The sequence below is a fragment of the Plecotus auritus genome, assembly GCF_963455305.1.
Source record: "Plecotus auritus genome assembly, chromosome: 10".
Lineage (NCBI taxonomy): Eukaryota > Metazoa > Chordata > Mammalia > Chiroptera > Vespertilionidae > Plecotus > Plecotus auritus.
The window spans coordinates 52,191,399-52,209,265 of NC_137785.1; the positions used below are offsets into that span (position 1 = coordinate 52,191,399).

The window sequence follows — 17,867 nt, forward strand, 5'->3', positions numbered from 1 at the left end:
TGAACCTGAGAGTCCCCACCCCTAGCCCCATGGTGAATGTGGGTGCTGTTTGGTTGGTTTCCCTATTTGGTATCTCCTGTCCTAGAAGAGGGTCTGGCACTCAGGCAGTGTAAGGTCACTATTTGTTGATTGAATGGAAGTTGGAACAGTAACTTTTAAAATTACAGTTGTTGTATGTTAAATGTTCATGAGAGAGAATAATCATGTTTCTTTATCCATAGTGTTACATAAAAATGAGCCCGGCCAGTATGGCTCGGTGGTTGAGCGTCGACCTATGAATCAGGAAGTCACGGTTCAATTCCAGGCTTAAATCCCCAGTGGCGGGGGCAGGTGTGCAGGAGGCAGCTGATCAATGATTGTCTCTCATCATTGATGTTTCTGTATCTCTCCTCCTCTCCCTTTCTCTCTGAAATCAATAAAAATATATTTAAAAAAAATAAATATGAAAGCATGGTGCCATGAAATACCTGAAAGTAAGTGTTTAGTAAACAGCAAATATTTTTTAAGCTGCTGCTGCTGCTGCTGCAGATATTCTGATGTGGGAAGCATGGGTTACTAATGGAGTAAGGTTTGGGTTTGCAAGTAGGATTTCACTGTCCATTGGATTGTACTGAGAGAGACTTATATAAAGAATCCTCAGAGCTTAGACCCCAGTCATGCAATTTTCTCCATCACCCAGTGGAGCACAGGAAACATCAACTACAGTGGTTCCTTCTCCACAGATGGATCCAGTACCCCGATGGGGGAAAGCTACATGAAAATGATTACTGTTTGAAGGGGGCTGGGCTAAAGGTGGAGATAAATTAGATTACATCTTACTTTGTTCAAAGCTGTGCCCCAAGCAGGCCAGGCCAGGCCAGGTCAGGAAGGAGAGCACAGTCAAGTGGATTATGTGCAAAAGCAAAGATGCAGATGCCAGCGTGGAACTGAGCCTTCTGCTTGCAGCGCCGTTCGCTCATCTTTTACCTTTTGTTGTGATGTGTGAAGGAAAAATCACTTTTCACTTCTATCTTTGACATGTTTGTGTGGCTTTTCCTTAATGACGGTATTTTTGGGAGCATACAGAGCTTTTTGCCATCTCCATAAATTCAGTCAAACAAAAAGCCTCCAGTAGTTCTTCTTCTTCACCACTAGCTGCGGTTGTTTTTCCAGCATCATCGAGGATCCCAGCATCGGCCTGTGTCCTCTCACTTTCTCATAAGGTTCTGAAATAAGCTTGACACTTTGTGTCCTTATCAGCCTCTCCTTCTACATTGCAAATTTGCCTGATAGATTTAGTAGGTCCTGGAAGAATTTATTCGCCTTTCTATAATAGGGTAGATATTTTAAAAGTGAGCTTAGTACAGCTAGCAACTAATTTTTACCTACAACCAGAGAGAAAGAGAGAGAGAAGTTTAGCCATCTCAGGTTGCACAATGCCATTATGAACAAGTGTTCTGCTTGCCTCTGTAAACACAAAAAAATACGTAGTGCTTCCTATTACTTAGAGATTTGCATATTTTGCCCAATGTATCTCATATATCTTCTTTGTTTTAGTCCAGGAATACGTAATATTCTGTGTCTACTTAGGTTTCTAATACACGTTGATAGACGGTTTTGTGGATGCAAATGCGGTTGGCAGAAGTAGCGATGTATAGATGTAACCATGTATAGCTATGTTTACATTCTCATGTAGTCAAGCCCTTTAATATTTACTTCTGGGAATAAATCAACATCATCCCTTTCCTTGTCATGTCCTTGACCCTGAGGTGGCGGGTTGTACTGCAATCACTCCAGCCACCTCTGCTAATCATTTATCTTGAATTATGTATTTGTTTTTTAACTCAATATCTTGGTCCACTGTCACAATACATGCAGAATTTATTGTGGCCAAAGCACAGATGGAGAAAAAGCAGTCTCCGGCAATCTGTCTGGCTTAGTAGTCAGAGCATTAACTAAAGATAACACAAGCTTAATTATTCATACCGTACATGAATTCTTCTGGGCACTGCCTCACGCAGGATTAGGGTCATTTTATAGTAATAGTTGTGTCCATGGTTCATCAAGTACAGGGTGATTTATGGTTTAATTTTCTTGGGGAAATAATGAGCATATTATACCACAGTGTGATGGGGGAATAATTCAATATTTTTCTTATGTCTGTGATGGTAGCTTCTACCTTGCTAACTCTCCCACTGGGAATAACTATAAGACTAGGGGGAGGGGGGACAATGTTTGAAGGCTTCCAGTACTTAAGCCAAGACACCATAGGAAGGAAGCAAATTGTGGTGACTCCTAAGTGTAGCATGTTTATTCCCTTCAGGGCTTTAACTGATTGAACTCACAGGCCATAGAAACCAAGCTGAGATCGATGATCTGGAGTGGAGGATGGCCTCATGGGAAGGTAGAGACACCCTCCCATGTTGTACTTCGGGGCTCGCAAGGTGTCCAGAAATCGAGAGGCCAAGGCTACAGGGAGGAGGTCACTGAAGAGAAGGAATCAGAGCATTCTGGTACCTTTTCCCCACGATGCACTTACCGATTCTTAAAATGTGTAGGCGTAAGAGGATTTGGAAGCTATCAGACAGCATGTGCTAAGAGGCTAAAAAGTGAAACAAATTGGACAGGCAGGGTGGACCCTAGAAGTAAAGGAAAACCAGAAATTAAATCAGCCCTTGTGTAATCTGAAATTCAGTTTTGTTATCAAAGATCCATCTATCCCGATCCTCCTGTGAGGAGATCATCTAACCCCGTGCGAAGGGAGATAATATCTTTTCCTTCTTCGTATCCAAAATGAAAGCCCAGATTCTGGAAGGGTATAACAACCTGGCACAAACAATCAATGTGTTGTAAAGGTTTTGGCTGGCACATAAAATGTTTGAAACATTACTCAAGGCATATTCTAATAAGTCAAGGACACATATATGCATATGACATTTAAGGTTACCACTAAAATACTATTAATTTAAGACTGTGTAACTAATAGGCTAATGAAGGAAATAGAATCATTAAAAGATATTAACCCCAAAAAGATAGAAAGGAGGGGACATAAGAGATAACTGATAAAGACATTTTAAAGATACAATAAGAAATTAAAACCCAGATATATAAACATTCACACTAAATGTAATTAAACTACATGCTTCAATGAATAGGTATTAATTGTCAGACTAGGAAAACAATACCAATTTTCAAATCATGTTTCTTATTAGAGATAAACCTTAAATATAAGAACACATGAGGACTGAACGCATTGAAAAAGATGTATGAAATTCAAACCTAATGAAAGTAGTTCAGCTATAGAGGAAGGAGAAAAAGGAAAAAGAAAAATTTCCTAATGATAAATGATTAAATTCAGCAGGGAGACAATATAAAAATTTTAAATTTTCATGTACCTAAGATATTGTTTGCCAAGTATATAAGCAATTGACTGAAGCAAAGGGAAAAATAAACATATTAATGCTTGTAGATAAAGATTTTAACATATAAGCCTCTGCTGATCAAACAAGTCGAAAAACAAAAATGGTAAGGATAGAAAGTTTGAATATCATGATTAGTAAAGTTATATAACTGAAATGTAAAATATACTGCACTCAAAAATTAGAGAAAAATTGACCCGGCTGGCATGGCTCAGTGGTGAAGCATGGGCCTATGAACCTGGAGGTCACAGTTCGATTCCTGGTCAGGGCACTTGCCCGGGTTGTGGGCTCGATCCCAGTGCGGGGAGTACAGGAGGCAGCCGATCCATTATTCTCTCTCATCATAGATATTTCTATCTCTCTCTCCCTCTCCCTTTCTGAAATCAATACAAATATTTTTTAAATAATTTTTACAAATTAGAGAAAAATCATATCTAACACACTTAAAACATTGACCCAAAACAGAACCATAAAGTGAGTCTCAACATGTGCAGAGTACGTTTTCTTAATGCAATGGAATTAAACTAGAAATAAATAATGAAAAAGTGACATTATCCCAAATAGTGGAAATTAAGCCATAAACTTACTTCTAAATGATCCATGAAATACAGACTAAAATCACCAAGGGAATGAGCACATTTTAAAAATGAATGATAAAATAATGACACCATACCACTTATAGACTACAGCTCACAGTGCCTGGAGGAAAATTAGCCTTAAATGTCTACACTAGAAAAGAAAAAAAAATGCTAGAAAATCAACTATCTAAGCATCCACTTCAAAAAGACTAGAAGTGAACAGAAAATTAAGAACTAGTAGAGTGCGGAAGATAAATTTAGGATAGAATTTAATGAAATTGAAGACATGTCCGGTAGTAACATACAACAAAGCCAAAAGCTATTTCTTTGCAAAGATGAATAAAGTTAATGAAATCATGCAAGAAAAAAACAGAAAAGGTACACATTACCAATATCAGCAATGATGAAGGAAACATCATTGCAGACTATAGATATTAAAAATATGGTAATTGGAGATTACTAATATATTGATCCAATGAGATATGAAAATACATGTGAAATAGGCTGAGTTGTAAAATGCAGTCTTTTCAAACTGCCATAAATAAGAAAAACAAAATATGTCTATCACTTTCTGTGTTGAATAAATTAAATCCATGATTACTAACTCTTAACACATAAATTGTCACGCCCCAGTGAATCTGACACACAGTTTATCAGAGAAGTAAACGAGGCAGCATTTCCACCTCATGTCAGAAAGCCAGCATGATTTTACTGCTCAAACCTGACAAGAATATTACAAGAAAGAAGAATTAACAGCCTGCTTCATGCTATCCTAGGTAGCAAATCAGCAATTCAAAGCCACTAATATAAAAATATAATATTGCACCCAGGGAATACAAAGACAACTTATAACACTTGAAGACCTATTAGTATAAATTAAAATTTTAAGAGAAAAAACACACACATAAGATCAAGCTCCACAGATGCACAAACCGCAGTATATTCATCTCTTGTTCATTAAAAAAAAAGGCTCGTGGCACGCTAGAAATCGAAGAGAACTTAATCTGATAAAGGGTAGCTATAGAAAATCATAGCAAATATGAGACCTAATGGTAAAATATTGAAAGCTTTCTCACTGAGATTGGAAATGAGATAAGGTTGTCTCCTATTCTTACTTGTATGCAATTATGTTGACGGTTTTCCGCCAGTACAATCAGATCCAAGGAAGAAATGAAAGTATAAATACTGGGAAGAGAGAAGTAAAGTTGTCACTTTTCACAGATCATTTGATTGAGTACCCAAACATGACAACAAAACCTATTGATAAATTATAAGTACAGTTTGCATGCCTGGTAGAATTATTATTAAAGAACCCGATTTTTATTTTGTAGCAATTCTCAGAAAATAAAATAAAAATACTACTTATAACATTAAAGTGATTTCCATTAAGTAGTAACAATATCTAATGAATGATATGCAAGGCTTATAGCCAGAAAATTACAAAACATTACTGAAATTAACTAAGTTCTAAATAAATAAATAAAGTATATCAGAAGTTCCCTATTTGGGGATTCAAATATAAAACATGACAGTTCTCTTTAAATTTATCTGTAGATTCTTTGCAATATCAATCAAAAGTCCAACAGCTGTGTGTGTATGTGCACACACACAAAGTTCAGCTAATAACACTAAAATGTACATCGAACTTTAAAGGGAAAATAATGAAAAAGAATGTCAAAAGAAAACCAAAATTGTTGATCTCATCATACACATAATTGCAATATATGAGCATTTATCTCATATATAGAGAGTTATTAAGAGAGCATTGTATGACAATAAAGATAGAAAAATGGAACAATGGAACAGAAAATTCCAGAAACAGGCCTGTACAAAAATACTTGACTGATTTATGGCAAAGATACCATAGATGGACTTTCAATTGTATTGACTGGATTGTAAATTGTATATCTGTAGTAGGTAAAATTGAACTTTGACCTCTCAGACAATCAATATTAGTAATCTTCGTATAGATCAGAGATGTAAATTTCAAAAATAATTATGTCTTCTAAAAGATAATAGAATTTTCAAATTTTGTGTTAAACCACAGAGAGGGAGAGGTATTGTGATGCTCACATCTAGCAAAGGACTCATCTTCTTAACAATAGACTATGCACATCAATTAGGAAAACATGGACAACCCAACTTAAAACATGGCAAAAATTTGCCTGGCTGGTGTTGCTCAGGGGTTGAGTATGTATCTATGAACTAGGAGGTCAAGGTTCAATTCCCAGTCAGGGCACATGCCCAGGTTGCAGGCTCAGTTCCCAGCAGGAGGCAGCCGAGCAATGATTCCCATCATTGATGTTTCTATCTTTCCCTCTCACTTTCTCTCTGAAATCAGTTTTTTTAAAAATCATCAGTTATCGGAATATGAGTCCCTTCTATAGGCTACTTCACTTAAAAACACACAAAAACATTGCAAAAACTTGAATAAGTATATCACCAAAGAAGATATTCAAGTGGCCAGTAAGCATAATAGGTCTTTCACATTTAATCATCAGGTTATTGCAAGTTCAAATCTATCTGAAATACAATGACATACCTCTGCAATGGGTGAAATTAAAAATGAATATAACCTGCTTTAACAAATGTTGTTAAAGATGTGCAACAATTGCTGTATTTATACATTGCTGGGCAAAGTATAAATTGGTACATCCATATTAAAAATATATTTGGAAGTACACACTGAAGCTGAATGGTTGTATAGCTTATAATCAATCTTTTACTTGACTCCTAAGTATATAACATATCTAAGTTCATGTATTTGTGCACCAAGAGAAATACATTATTTATAATAGCACTTTTCAGAATAGCATGAACTGAAACAACCCAAGTATCTGCTAGTATGAGGATAAATCAATAAATTGGGATATATATACAATACAGTTATTATAATATATATACAATACAGTTATTTTCCAAACAATAGAAAATAATGAACTGTACAGCTGCACGCAAACATATGAATGAATTTACAAATACTATAAATTGTGGTATATATACAATACAGTTACTGGGGTATATGTACAATACAAATTATTTTCCAAACAATGGAAATGAATGAACTATAGCTACATGCAAACATATGAATGAATTTACAAATAAAATATTGAGCTAAAGAAGCCAGATACAAAAGTGTGTACACTCTATTAATTCAATTTTTATAATGTTCCGTGCAAGACAAATTAATATATTGTTAAGAAACAGAATCGAGTTAGCTTGACAGACATAATGACTGAGAAGAGGTACATGGGAGGTTTTTAGGATGCTGGTTATGCCAGATATCTTGATCTGTGGAGTGGTTACATGGGGATGATAATTTTATAAAAATACACAGGAATACACCCTAAAGATTTATCCAGTTTATTGTTTGCTTAGCCTACTTCCCCTGCAGAACTTGATCTCACGCAAAAACAAACAAACAAAAAAACAAACAAACAAAAAAAAACTTTAAGGGAGTTGCCCCAAGAAAATTTTTTAAAGTATGATTATATTTCTAAATATAAATTTATTAATAGAAAATTCCATGTTAATAGAATCATCAAACCTTTCTTTTGGTGTTATTATACTAGAGGCCCAGTGCCCAAAGATTCATGCACGGTGATGGTGGTGGGGGGGTTCCCTCAGCCCAGCCTGCACCCTCTTATGCCTGGCCTGTGCCCTCAGGGGATGTCTGACTGGCCTGCGCCCTCGGGGGATGTCTGAAGGACAGCTTAGGCCTGCTCCCTGTGGGGAGCCGAGGCAGGAGAGGCTCCCGCCACCACTCGCCAGCCTTCAGCCCGGCTTGTAGCTGAGCAGTGCTGCCCCAATGGGAGCACACTGACCACCAGGGAGCAGATCCGGCCCTGCCCCCCATTGCCCTGCTGCCTTCTCCTCCCTCTGCTTGCTGGCACCCTCCTTGGCTGGCCTGGCACCACCCGCTCACCAGCCCCGCCCCCTGCCCAACCTGTTGCTCCACTGTTTGCTTTGCATATTAGGCTTTTATTATATAGGATTGCATTGTTTAGGAACTAATCTGTATTTAAATTAGGGGGGGGTGTTTTGTTTATTTTAAGATTATGTTTTACAGGTGCTATGCTAAAGAGAGCCTGTGGAGAATAAACACGTTTTGTTTTTATTTATTTTATTTTTTTTTACTTATTGGTCAGACTACCTGGGATTCCTGTTTCTTTACCACTTCCAGGCTTTGAGTAGATATGGGCAGGCTGACTAGATTCCATATAATTTGATTTTTTTAGGATCATTAGATATTTAGAAAATGATAATTCTTTACTATCTATTATGATATGTAACTCATTAATTTATTTCAGTCCTTCCATACTCTGAAATTATATTCTCATTTGAGAAAAAAATCTTCATAGTAAGCCAATACACTTCAAAGAGATAGTGTGTAACAGATCATGCAATATGTGCTGGGTTGTTTACAGTATTAATTCTCTTCTCTAATAAAGTGCATGTGTGTTTGTGTGTACATGTATGAATCAAGGGCACAATTGTTATTGTAAGTTGATATTGAGTGAGCATTTAAAATAAATATTAAATAAATCTGTACATAATTCCTCTGAAAGTATGTCTCCATAATTAAGGTTCTGTTTTATAAGGGGTTTAAGTGGAATTGCATTATAAAAATAATCTCCAGAAATTTAGTTCCAGTATTTTTGAATCAATCCTGTTTGAAATAATTAAGGGGAAAATAAAACCTAAGGATTTAGTAATAGAAACATAATGCAATTTGTTGGCAGGATGAGAGATTCTGCAAAGCAGACTTAGATCACCACTGGGGGCATGGGGATAATAAATTCATTATGGAATTTTACTTCCTTATCTCTTATAGTATGGAGAGGAGATGTACAAGAAAATTAAAAACATGTACTTAGGGCTGTGAAAGGAGGGAACTGATATTTTTGAGTTACAAATTCAGAAGAAGCAATAGTTGAATGATGAGGCATACCTTTAACAAAGCAAATGAAAACCCCAATGCATATACACACAACAACAACAAACAAAAAAGAATAGACCTGGCCTGCCTGGCTCAGTAGTTGAGCATGAACTTATGAACCAGGAGGTCATAGTTCGATTCCTGGTCAGGGCACATGCCTGATGGACATAATTACTGAGAAGACGTCCATGGGAGGCTTTTGGGGTGCTGGCCATGCTAGATATCTTGCAGGCTTGATCCCCAGGAGTGGGTGTGCAGGAGGCAGCTGATCAATGATTCTCTCTCATCATTGATGTTTCTCTCTCTCTTTCCCTCTCCCTTCCTCTCTAAAATCAATAAAAATATATATTTAAAAAAAACAATAGAGATAACAGAAAAAAAGTTGTAAACATAAGTAAATAATTAAAAGTAGACTAAATAACATATTAATAGAAAAATAGAAAACAACATTTTCATTCTTATCTAGTACTACCTTTTCATTTATAAGCTGTCTTTATATGTGTATATGCAGTTATGTGTTGCCTTTATTTAGAATGTAACTGTTATAGTTTTATAAGAGGTTCATAAAGTCAGTTCTCACCTCAATGGCTTCTAAAGCATTTCCCCAGAGGATCAAAATGTTAGGTCGTGAAGGTGGTTTCCTGGCCCTGAACTCCCGTGAGCTGGAGAGAAGATACTGAGGGCTCCCTGTAGACACGCAGGGGAAGGGTGGGGTGACCTCACTATTTCCAGGTTCACTTAAATGAATGTAATAAACAAGAGACCCACACATGTCCTCCCCATTTAGAAAGCACTTGGAAGTCGGGTGGCCAGATAGCATGCTTTTTCACCATCAGTAGGGAAAATGACAGGGACAGTGAAGACCTAACCAAAGTCACCGTTTAAGAGTCCATTTCTCCAGGGAGTTTAAGGAATTTGCAAATATGTGCAAGTCCACCATTTTCTCAGTGAGAGGAAGCGCTGTTCTCCTTTTCGTGAGAGAGCGACTCTTTGGTGAATAGAAAAGCTAAGACATCCATAATAATAAAAGCATAATATGCAAATTGATCAAATGACCAAACAGCTGAACAACCATCTGGATGACCTTCCAGACGACCACACTATGACACTCACTGGCACCAGACCAGCCAAGGTGGGTGTGATGCGATTGGTGAGGGGCCCGGTCATTGCCACGTGATCACCCTGCTGAGAGAGGCCCAGGCCACTGGCCAGCAGAGTGATGGATCAATCGGGGGACTCCATGATCGCCCCAAAGAGGGAGGCCCAGGCTATCCTGTGGTGGTGCTGCGGCGGGTAGCCTGGGCCTCCCTCTGCAGGGGCAATCCATGGAGGAGCCCCGGCCGGGTGGGTGGGGCCTACCTCTTTGGGGAGATCGATCGCAGGGCTCCCAGACTGAGAAGGCACAGGCGAAGCGGAGGGACCCTCCCCTCAAGTGCATGAATTTCATGCACTGGGCCTCTAGTACTAGTATAAGCTTTGTTTGTGTGACACCAAAGCCACCATCTGATTATAGTTCTAATTTTATTCACAACCACTGTGTAAATATGACAGCTTTTAAGGAGTAAAATAGTGTGACTGTTCTTTAAAGTCTGGCTTGCTGGAATTTTCACAATCCTGTCATAAAAATTACTAAAATTATGGTGGTCAATGGTTCTTTCTATGCACACTAGAAGGCAGAGATTTCTTGGTATGTATTTGAGGCACTCACAGGACTATGTGTGAACCAGGGCATCAATACAGTTGCTACTAGAGTAAAAGGGTAAAGCATAAAAATATACTGTAAAGAGAAAAACCAGTCAAAATATTCTTGGTAGTCTGGTTTGGCTCAGTGATTAGAGTGTTGGCCCCGTGGACTGAAGGGTCCCAGGTTCGATTCCAGTCAAGGGCATGTACTCTCTTGCAGGCTTGATCCCCAGCCCTTCTCAAGAGCATGTGCAAGAGGCAACCCATTGATATGTCTCTCTCACATCGCTGTCTCTCTTTGTCTCTCCACCTCCCTTCCACTCTCTCTAAAAATTAATGGGAAAAATATCCTTAAGTTAGGATTGACAACAACACCACACACACACACACACACACACACACACACACACACACACACACTCACACACACACACACACACACAACAAAAACCCTGGTAGTATTCCTACCCTGCTGGTGTCCATTGGCTATTATATTCCAAACTTGTTTGGATGCTAATATCCTATGAATTGGTAAATCATCGCTACTGATTTAGAAATTATCAAACCATTTATGGGCAAAATATACCTCAAAACGTTTTAACTTTAGTCAGTAGAGAGCTTACACCCACTGCTGAAATGATTTTCCATGATGTTTCAAATTCCCATCAGTTTCATTTTAAATTTCCTAAGTTGCCAGCTTCCCGATCACATATTCAGTTCACATCCTCCTACTTTATGAACTTCCACTGTGCCTCCATCCCCCACTCAATTATAAATTCTCTTATTTTGCTTTGCCCTGTTAACTGGAATTTACTGCTCACGGCTTCCAACCTTCTGCTCAAGGAAGGCTCAAGGATTATTTATTGAGTCTCACTAGTATATCTAAATTTGTCAAATTTTTTTCCTCTCTCTTATAGTCTGAAATGGAGAGACTGTTTACTTCAATCGATGCCTGTGAAAACAGCAGCTCATGGAAACTAGTTAGAAGCAAATTTCCAAGTAACAGACTTGGCAGTGTTCCATTACCTTTGATTATAAAAGGGCAAAATTAATGGGCAGTTCATGAGGCTATGTGACAGAGAGGTGACAGGGAGTCACTGTGATTCAAATGGCAGAAGTCAAGGAGTTGTTTATCCTAGCTGCCATTTCAGTCTCTCTTTCATCAGATGTAAAAACTGTCTGACTCTCCTGGCCCACTGGAAGGGGCTTTTCCTTCCAGACCACTTAGCCGCATCTCTGGTGTTTAGAAAAGTAATCTTTAATGAATGCTAATCAAGTTTCTAATTATAATATCTTAATGTTTGTGTATCAGATGAAAGGCAAACATTTTGGGGCCAGTCACAAAGGACATGAATAATTTTTCTTAGAAGCTTAATTAATTAGTTGTATTGCTCTACAATATCTTGAAATTTTGAACTGCCATCATTTCATTAATTTAGATAAAAGTGAAATTTCAGCATTTAATGATGACATGTTGAAAATTATGATAAGTTGCAAAATTTTTAATCATGCACATTTATTTCATAGAGACAAAACACATTTTGAGGATATTTGGGGCATGTGGGGTACTAGTTTCTTGTTTCTTGTTTTATTCTTATTTTAACACTGACAAGAAATTGCCATAGTAAATTTCTGGGACACTCATATACTTAGAAAAATATTTTTAAAAGTAACTGTGCTTGGCAATCTGCTTTTTTGATAATTTTTAAAACTGTAAATTTCAAGAAATTTTTTACTGGCTCACCAATGATCACGTGATATAGCTTATACTCATTAGCGTATAACAGAAGACTCTTCCTGATTGGCTTCAACTTTCTGTCCTGAAGTCACCACCAGTGAGGTCTCTGGATGCTCTCACCATTGGAGCTACCGATTATTTTGGTAACAGCCTGATCTCTGGGCTTCTGAACCTTTTTACATGTGGCTGACTCTATCTGAAAGACTTGTCTACCTTTCTTCACCCGGGATATTTCTACTCATTATGTAAAGCTAATTCAAAGGTCATCCCTTCTTTGAAATATTTCCCGTGAATTTGGAAAGTATTCTTCCACTGCTTTTGGTAAAGGAATAATATGTAGGATGCACGAGGGTATAACAAACCATTATTTTCTGGAATACCGTAGATCCCTTAACTGTGGGAACTTTGTCTTAGTAACTGGGAATACAGAGGTAAATATTTACTGAACAAATAAAGAGAACAATGATGAAAGAATAAATGAATGAATGATAAAATTCTCAGAAGGGAATCACAGGTAATTTAAGCTTATATCTGATAATATTTTGAAACATGAATTCAAGGAAGGAAGTATAACTAAATTGATTTCTCATGTCTTTGTTTCCTAGGACAAGAGCAGATTTGGGATAGTACCATTCTATTCAGTCCCAAATAGCTTTCAGGAAGGAGAGAATGCAAGAGATAGAATACTCAGAAAGAGATGCCCAGGTCCTAATCCTGGGAACCTGTGTAAATATGTTGGAAAAAGGCATTTGCAGATGTAATTCAATAAAGAATCTTAATATGAGATCATTCTAGATTACCTGGGTAGGCCCCAAATCCAAAACAAGTGTTCTTGGAAGAGTAGATGACCCCGGAAGAAGAGGAGATGGCCTTGTGACAATCAAGGTAGTGACTGAGTTACGCAGCTCCAGCCAAGGATTGCCTTGGCTTCTTCTCCTTACCTTTCTGATTCTGTCTGGCCACTTGCTGGCTTACAATTTTAGCCTCTATCTCCAATGAATCTACCAACTCTACCAATCTTCTCCCATTTGCCTTTCACAACAACCTCCATTATTTTGAGTGCATAGATGAACTTGAACTTCTCCACATTCCTTTGCAAATGAAGTTAGCTTATTTAAAAAAAAATACATACATATATATATATATATATATATATATATATATACACACACACATATATATATATATATATATATATATATATATATATATATATATTATATTGATTTCAGAGAGGAAGGGAGAAGGAGAGAGAGAGAGATAGAAACATCATGATGAGAGAGAATCATTGATTGGCTGAATCATTGATTGGCTGCCTCCTGCATGCCCCCTCCTGGGGATCGAGCCTGCAACCCGGGCATGTGCCCTGACCTGGAATCAAATAGTGGCCTCCTGGTCCATAGGTTGACGTTCAACCACTGAACCACACTGGCCTGGTTGAAGTTAGCTTCTTTATAAGAAATTCAGAGCTCTCTGCTTTATGCTTCTCTAGCCCATCCCCAGAACCTGAGCCAAGGCTCTGGAGTGTCTCTCTAAGTGACTTCTGCTGTGGGAACTGAGGGTTCTGTGGAGGGGGAGATAGTAGCCTCAGTCTTCCTGACTACTCTCTCAGCAAGAAATATCCCCCTTGACTATGTGCCCAATACTATCATAACACTTTTAATGTTTTCTCATATAATATCTTAATTCTGTAAATAACATGTTACGTTCTTGAGTTCCAATTTCTGCAGGGATAAAATGAGTTCAAACAAATTGATCAGGATCATGTAGGGTGTAGGAGGCAAGGATGGACCTCCAAACATCATTTACTGCTAACACTATATTATTCCCTTCACTCTTCAGTAGCTACTCTTCAGCTCATGGTCAGGCTAGAAAGAGATATAAATCTTTAAGCATATAATCATACCTTGTTTCAAGTAATTATACCTTACTTATCAAATTTACTCAAGTAGATAAAGCATGAAATGTAAGTTCCTTATCTTAAGGTCAGGTGCTATACTTTTAAATAAAACTTTTCCTTTCATCAGTAGTTGGGGGTGCATGCTTCCTCTTTGAATGAAGAATGGATTAATCCGTTAGATATAAGATAGTAAAAGAGAAAGGATGTATCAGGTGACATATTTAAGGCCATTGGCTTGATTTGGGGAAAGTGAGATTATGTTTCATGACTGAGGTGGTTGGAATTCCAGAGGATAGTAGTCATCCATCCTTAGGTAATCAAATTGAAATACTGGAGAGTAGCCATGCTAGTTAACCAAATGTAAATCTTGTAGCATTGCCAGTGGGGTTAACCAAGTATAGATTTGTAACATGGCTCTGATCATTTGGTGTGTGCTTTAGAAATACCATCATATTTAAGAAGAAAAAAACACAGTGATGAGTGTTTGAAGGTTTTAGAGATCTGAATGTAATCCATTATCCAAAAGCAGATTTGATATATCAAATGCAAGTTGATTTCTTTACATTCAGAAGTCAAACGCTTCCCCATCATGGGTTGCTGATAAATATTTAGTGCCACAGAAACACAAGTAATTGGCCATCCCCAATGCATTCGGCATAATCTACAAGACATCAAAAGACTCTACAGTCAGAGTCAAACTATTGTATTTACTACAAATAAAAAATCATCACATGGCCCAAGTCAGCAATGTATTAATGGACCAGATTTCTGTGTGTGTGTGTGTGTGTGTGTGTGTGTGTGTGTGTGTGTGTGTAACTTTTTAAATTTAAGGGCTTGAGGATTAAGGATTATGTATTAAATTATTTGCTATTGGGATTGACCTGGAAAGATTAGAAGATTATTATCTGTGTACACTGATGAAAATCTTTATGAAAATGAAAATATTAAAATGACTTGGGCTTATTTTATCCAAAACCATCCCAAGGTCAAGTTTTAATAAAAAATAAAATTCATAAAAAATATGATCCCCCATCTTTAAGATTATTATTTTTTAATCATCATGAAGGACCAGTTAACAATTGATTTGGTTCTGCCTTTATGCTGGGTTTTTGTTCATCTTTAATAGATAGCCTATCAAACGAGGGATAGCACAAAATTGGGTTGTATTCTACCCAAGATAAACAAAGAGATAAATCTTTGTTGCATACAGCATTTTTTCTTATTTTGTCTAATGGACTTTATTAATAAAATAAAGCTTTCTTCATCAGGGAAACCTTTTAATGATTCAGAGCGAAGCTCCAGCAAATGGTGTTTGGAATAATAATCTGCACTTTTTTTAAGCAATGAAGCCCTGGCTGTTTTTTCTCATTGAGTGGTCAGACTTCATAACCACCATGTTGAAACCACCCCTACGAAGGGGAGTTGAAACAGACACCCATGCTTTCAAGAAGAACGTTGAGTTGCACGTTACAATGAAATGCCCTCAATGCTGATGTTATCTTTTCCTTCCCATAGGGAACCACAGTCAGATATCACGAGTACCTGTTGCTATTAAAGTGCTGGATGTCAATGACAACGCCCCTGAATTCGCATCCGAATATGAGGCATTTTTATGTGAAAATGGAAAACCCGGCCAAGTAAATATCTCCATGTTGTTAATGCTGATATGTTTGTATGCGACTGTCTCATATTTGACTAACCTGCGTTAGAGTGTGCACCTGCCTTCTTTTCAGTCCGCAAGGTCACAGGCAAGAAACCTCCGGGTGGAAACAGGGAGTGTTTTTCTTTCTGAGATATAGGTTCTCGCCAAGTAGGACCAGATTGGCTCAGGGAGTGGAACGGCCTGCTGTGCTGTGACCCCAGAGCCAAAGAACTAGCTTAAACTATCCCGGGGTATGGATGAGAGCAGGGAGGGGCCCAAAGGGTAACCTTCAAATGACAGGAAGCAAGGGGAAAGCTCATGGGGAGGGAATGCTTGGCTCATGTCAAACATAGAAATAACAGAATAGTGGGACCCAGGTCAACAGTTGTCTGAGGGTATAGGAAGTGAATTTTGAAATCTGTAAAAATGTAGTTAATTCATTTTGACATAAGATAAACAACGGGTCTTAGACATGTAACTCTAGTATCTGATAATTGTGTGTTGATGGAATTTTTTTTTTACCTGTCTCATGTAGTATAAATGGGGCCAATTAAGAAAGGCGTGAGTTAGAGGGCATAGAGGTAAGGAGGGGGGAGGGAGAAAGGAAGGAAGGAATGGAGGGAGGGAGGGAGGGAGGGATGGGAAAAGGAGAGAAGAAAAAGGGAGTAGGAAAGAAGGGAAGTTGTGAGGGAGGGTTGGAGGAAGAGAGGTATAAGCAAGAACAAAACAAAACCTGCTATACTCTGAATGTCCAAGTGGAAATAGTGTATGTAAATTCTAAAAAACCCAAATGTCATAGATTTATCTGAACAAGGTGCCAAAGTACTGTATGTTTAAGAAATTTATCATTTTTCAACTTACTAATTTATTTCTGGATGGTGACATTTTAATTTAAATAAACAGCAGCTGACAGCATGACATTGGAGTTGTTAATCCAACTATTCTTGTGCCTCATGTGGGTGTTAGGAATTACACTTACTATTTGCCGAGCAGTTTACCTGACAAGAGTCAGATTTTTTTTTTCCGCCAAAAGAAAGGATTAGCACTGTGGCTCTATACTTTTCATTTATTACAAATGATCAGTGTGTTACCGTCCTTTAAAAACAGTGGGCATTTTCTCCTAGACTACTCTCATATATCTGAACTATTAGCATCATTTACCAAAATAACACACACACACACACACACACACACACACACACACACACACACACTGAAATTGTAATAAAACTGATTAATTTCAAGCAACTAGACAATATAAATGTTATTCTAATCAAAGCATTCACCTTTCGCAGTGCTACACTCTTTTTTTAAATAATATTCTAATATTAGTTCAAATGTTTCTTAATGTTGTCATGTGGAACTGCTCTCTAGCATGTTTTGAACATTTTCATTTGTGATCCTTTAACGATGGAGTGTGTTTATATATACAGGGTGGGGGCAAAAATAGGTTTATAGTTGTTCATATGGAAATCAATACAATAACACGAATAAACAGTGTTTCACATACTCACAACTGTAAACCCACTTTTACCCCACCCTGATAAGTACGTCATATATATTTAGCGAAGTTGGTGGATTGAATTGGCAGAGAGTTTGATCAAAACATACAAAATATATGCAAGTCCCTTTCAAGGCTATGTTTGTATGATCCAGATCATTGCTGGGGTAATGTAGCCAATCACAGACTTATAAGCTTGTCCCTTTCAATCATACAGAATCTGTCAAATGCATTAGAATTTAAATAAATCGCCATTGTTCATGCAAAACTTATCGCACAAGTTGAAAGAGTCAATAGCATCAACATTGCAGCAATCCAACATTGCCTTCACTTGTGACATTGACATGCATGCCTTCGAACCCCAGGAATCTGGAGTTTTACCCGGTGGATTTTAACTGTTTCCAAGGTTTTAATGATTCCTCAGCAGTTCTTATCCTCAGGGGGAAAATCAGGTTGTTTCATCGCCTTTCCTATGCAAGATCAAAATA

At 37.7% G+C, this 17,867-nt stretch overlaps 1 protein-coding gene across 2 annotated transcripts in view; it reads left to right on the forward strand.

The window, feature by feature from the left end:
- Nucleotides 1-17,867, forward strand: part of CDH8 (cadherin 8) — a 335,345-nt gene that overhangs the window by 261,728 nt on the left and 55,750 nt on the right. For both annotated transcript variants that reach the window (XM_080645709.1, XM_080645710.1), the window contains exon 9: nucleotides 15,752-15,873. In XM_080645709.1, the coding sequence (XP_080501835.1) occupies nucleotides 15,752-15,873 (122 nt within the window). The remainder of the gene's footprint in view (nucleotides 1-15,751; nucleotides 15,874-17,867) is intronic.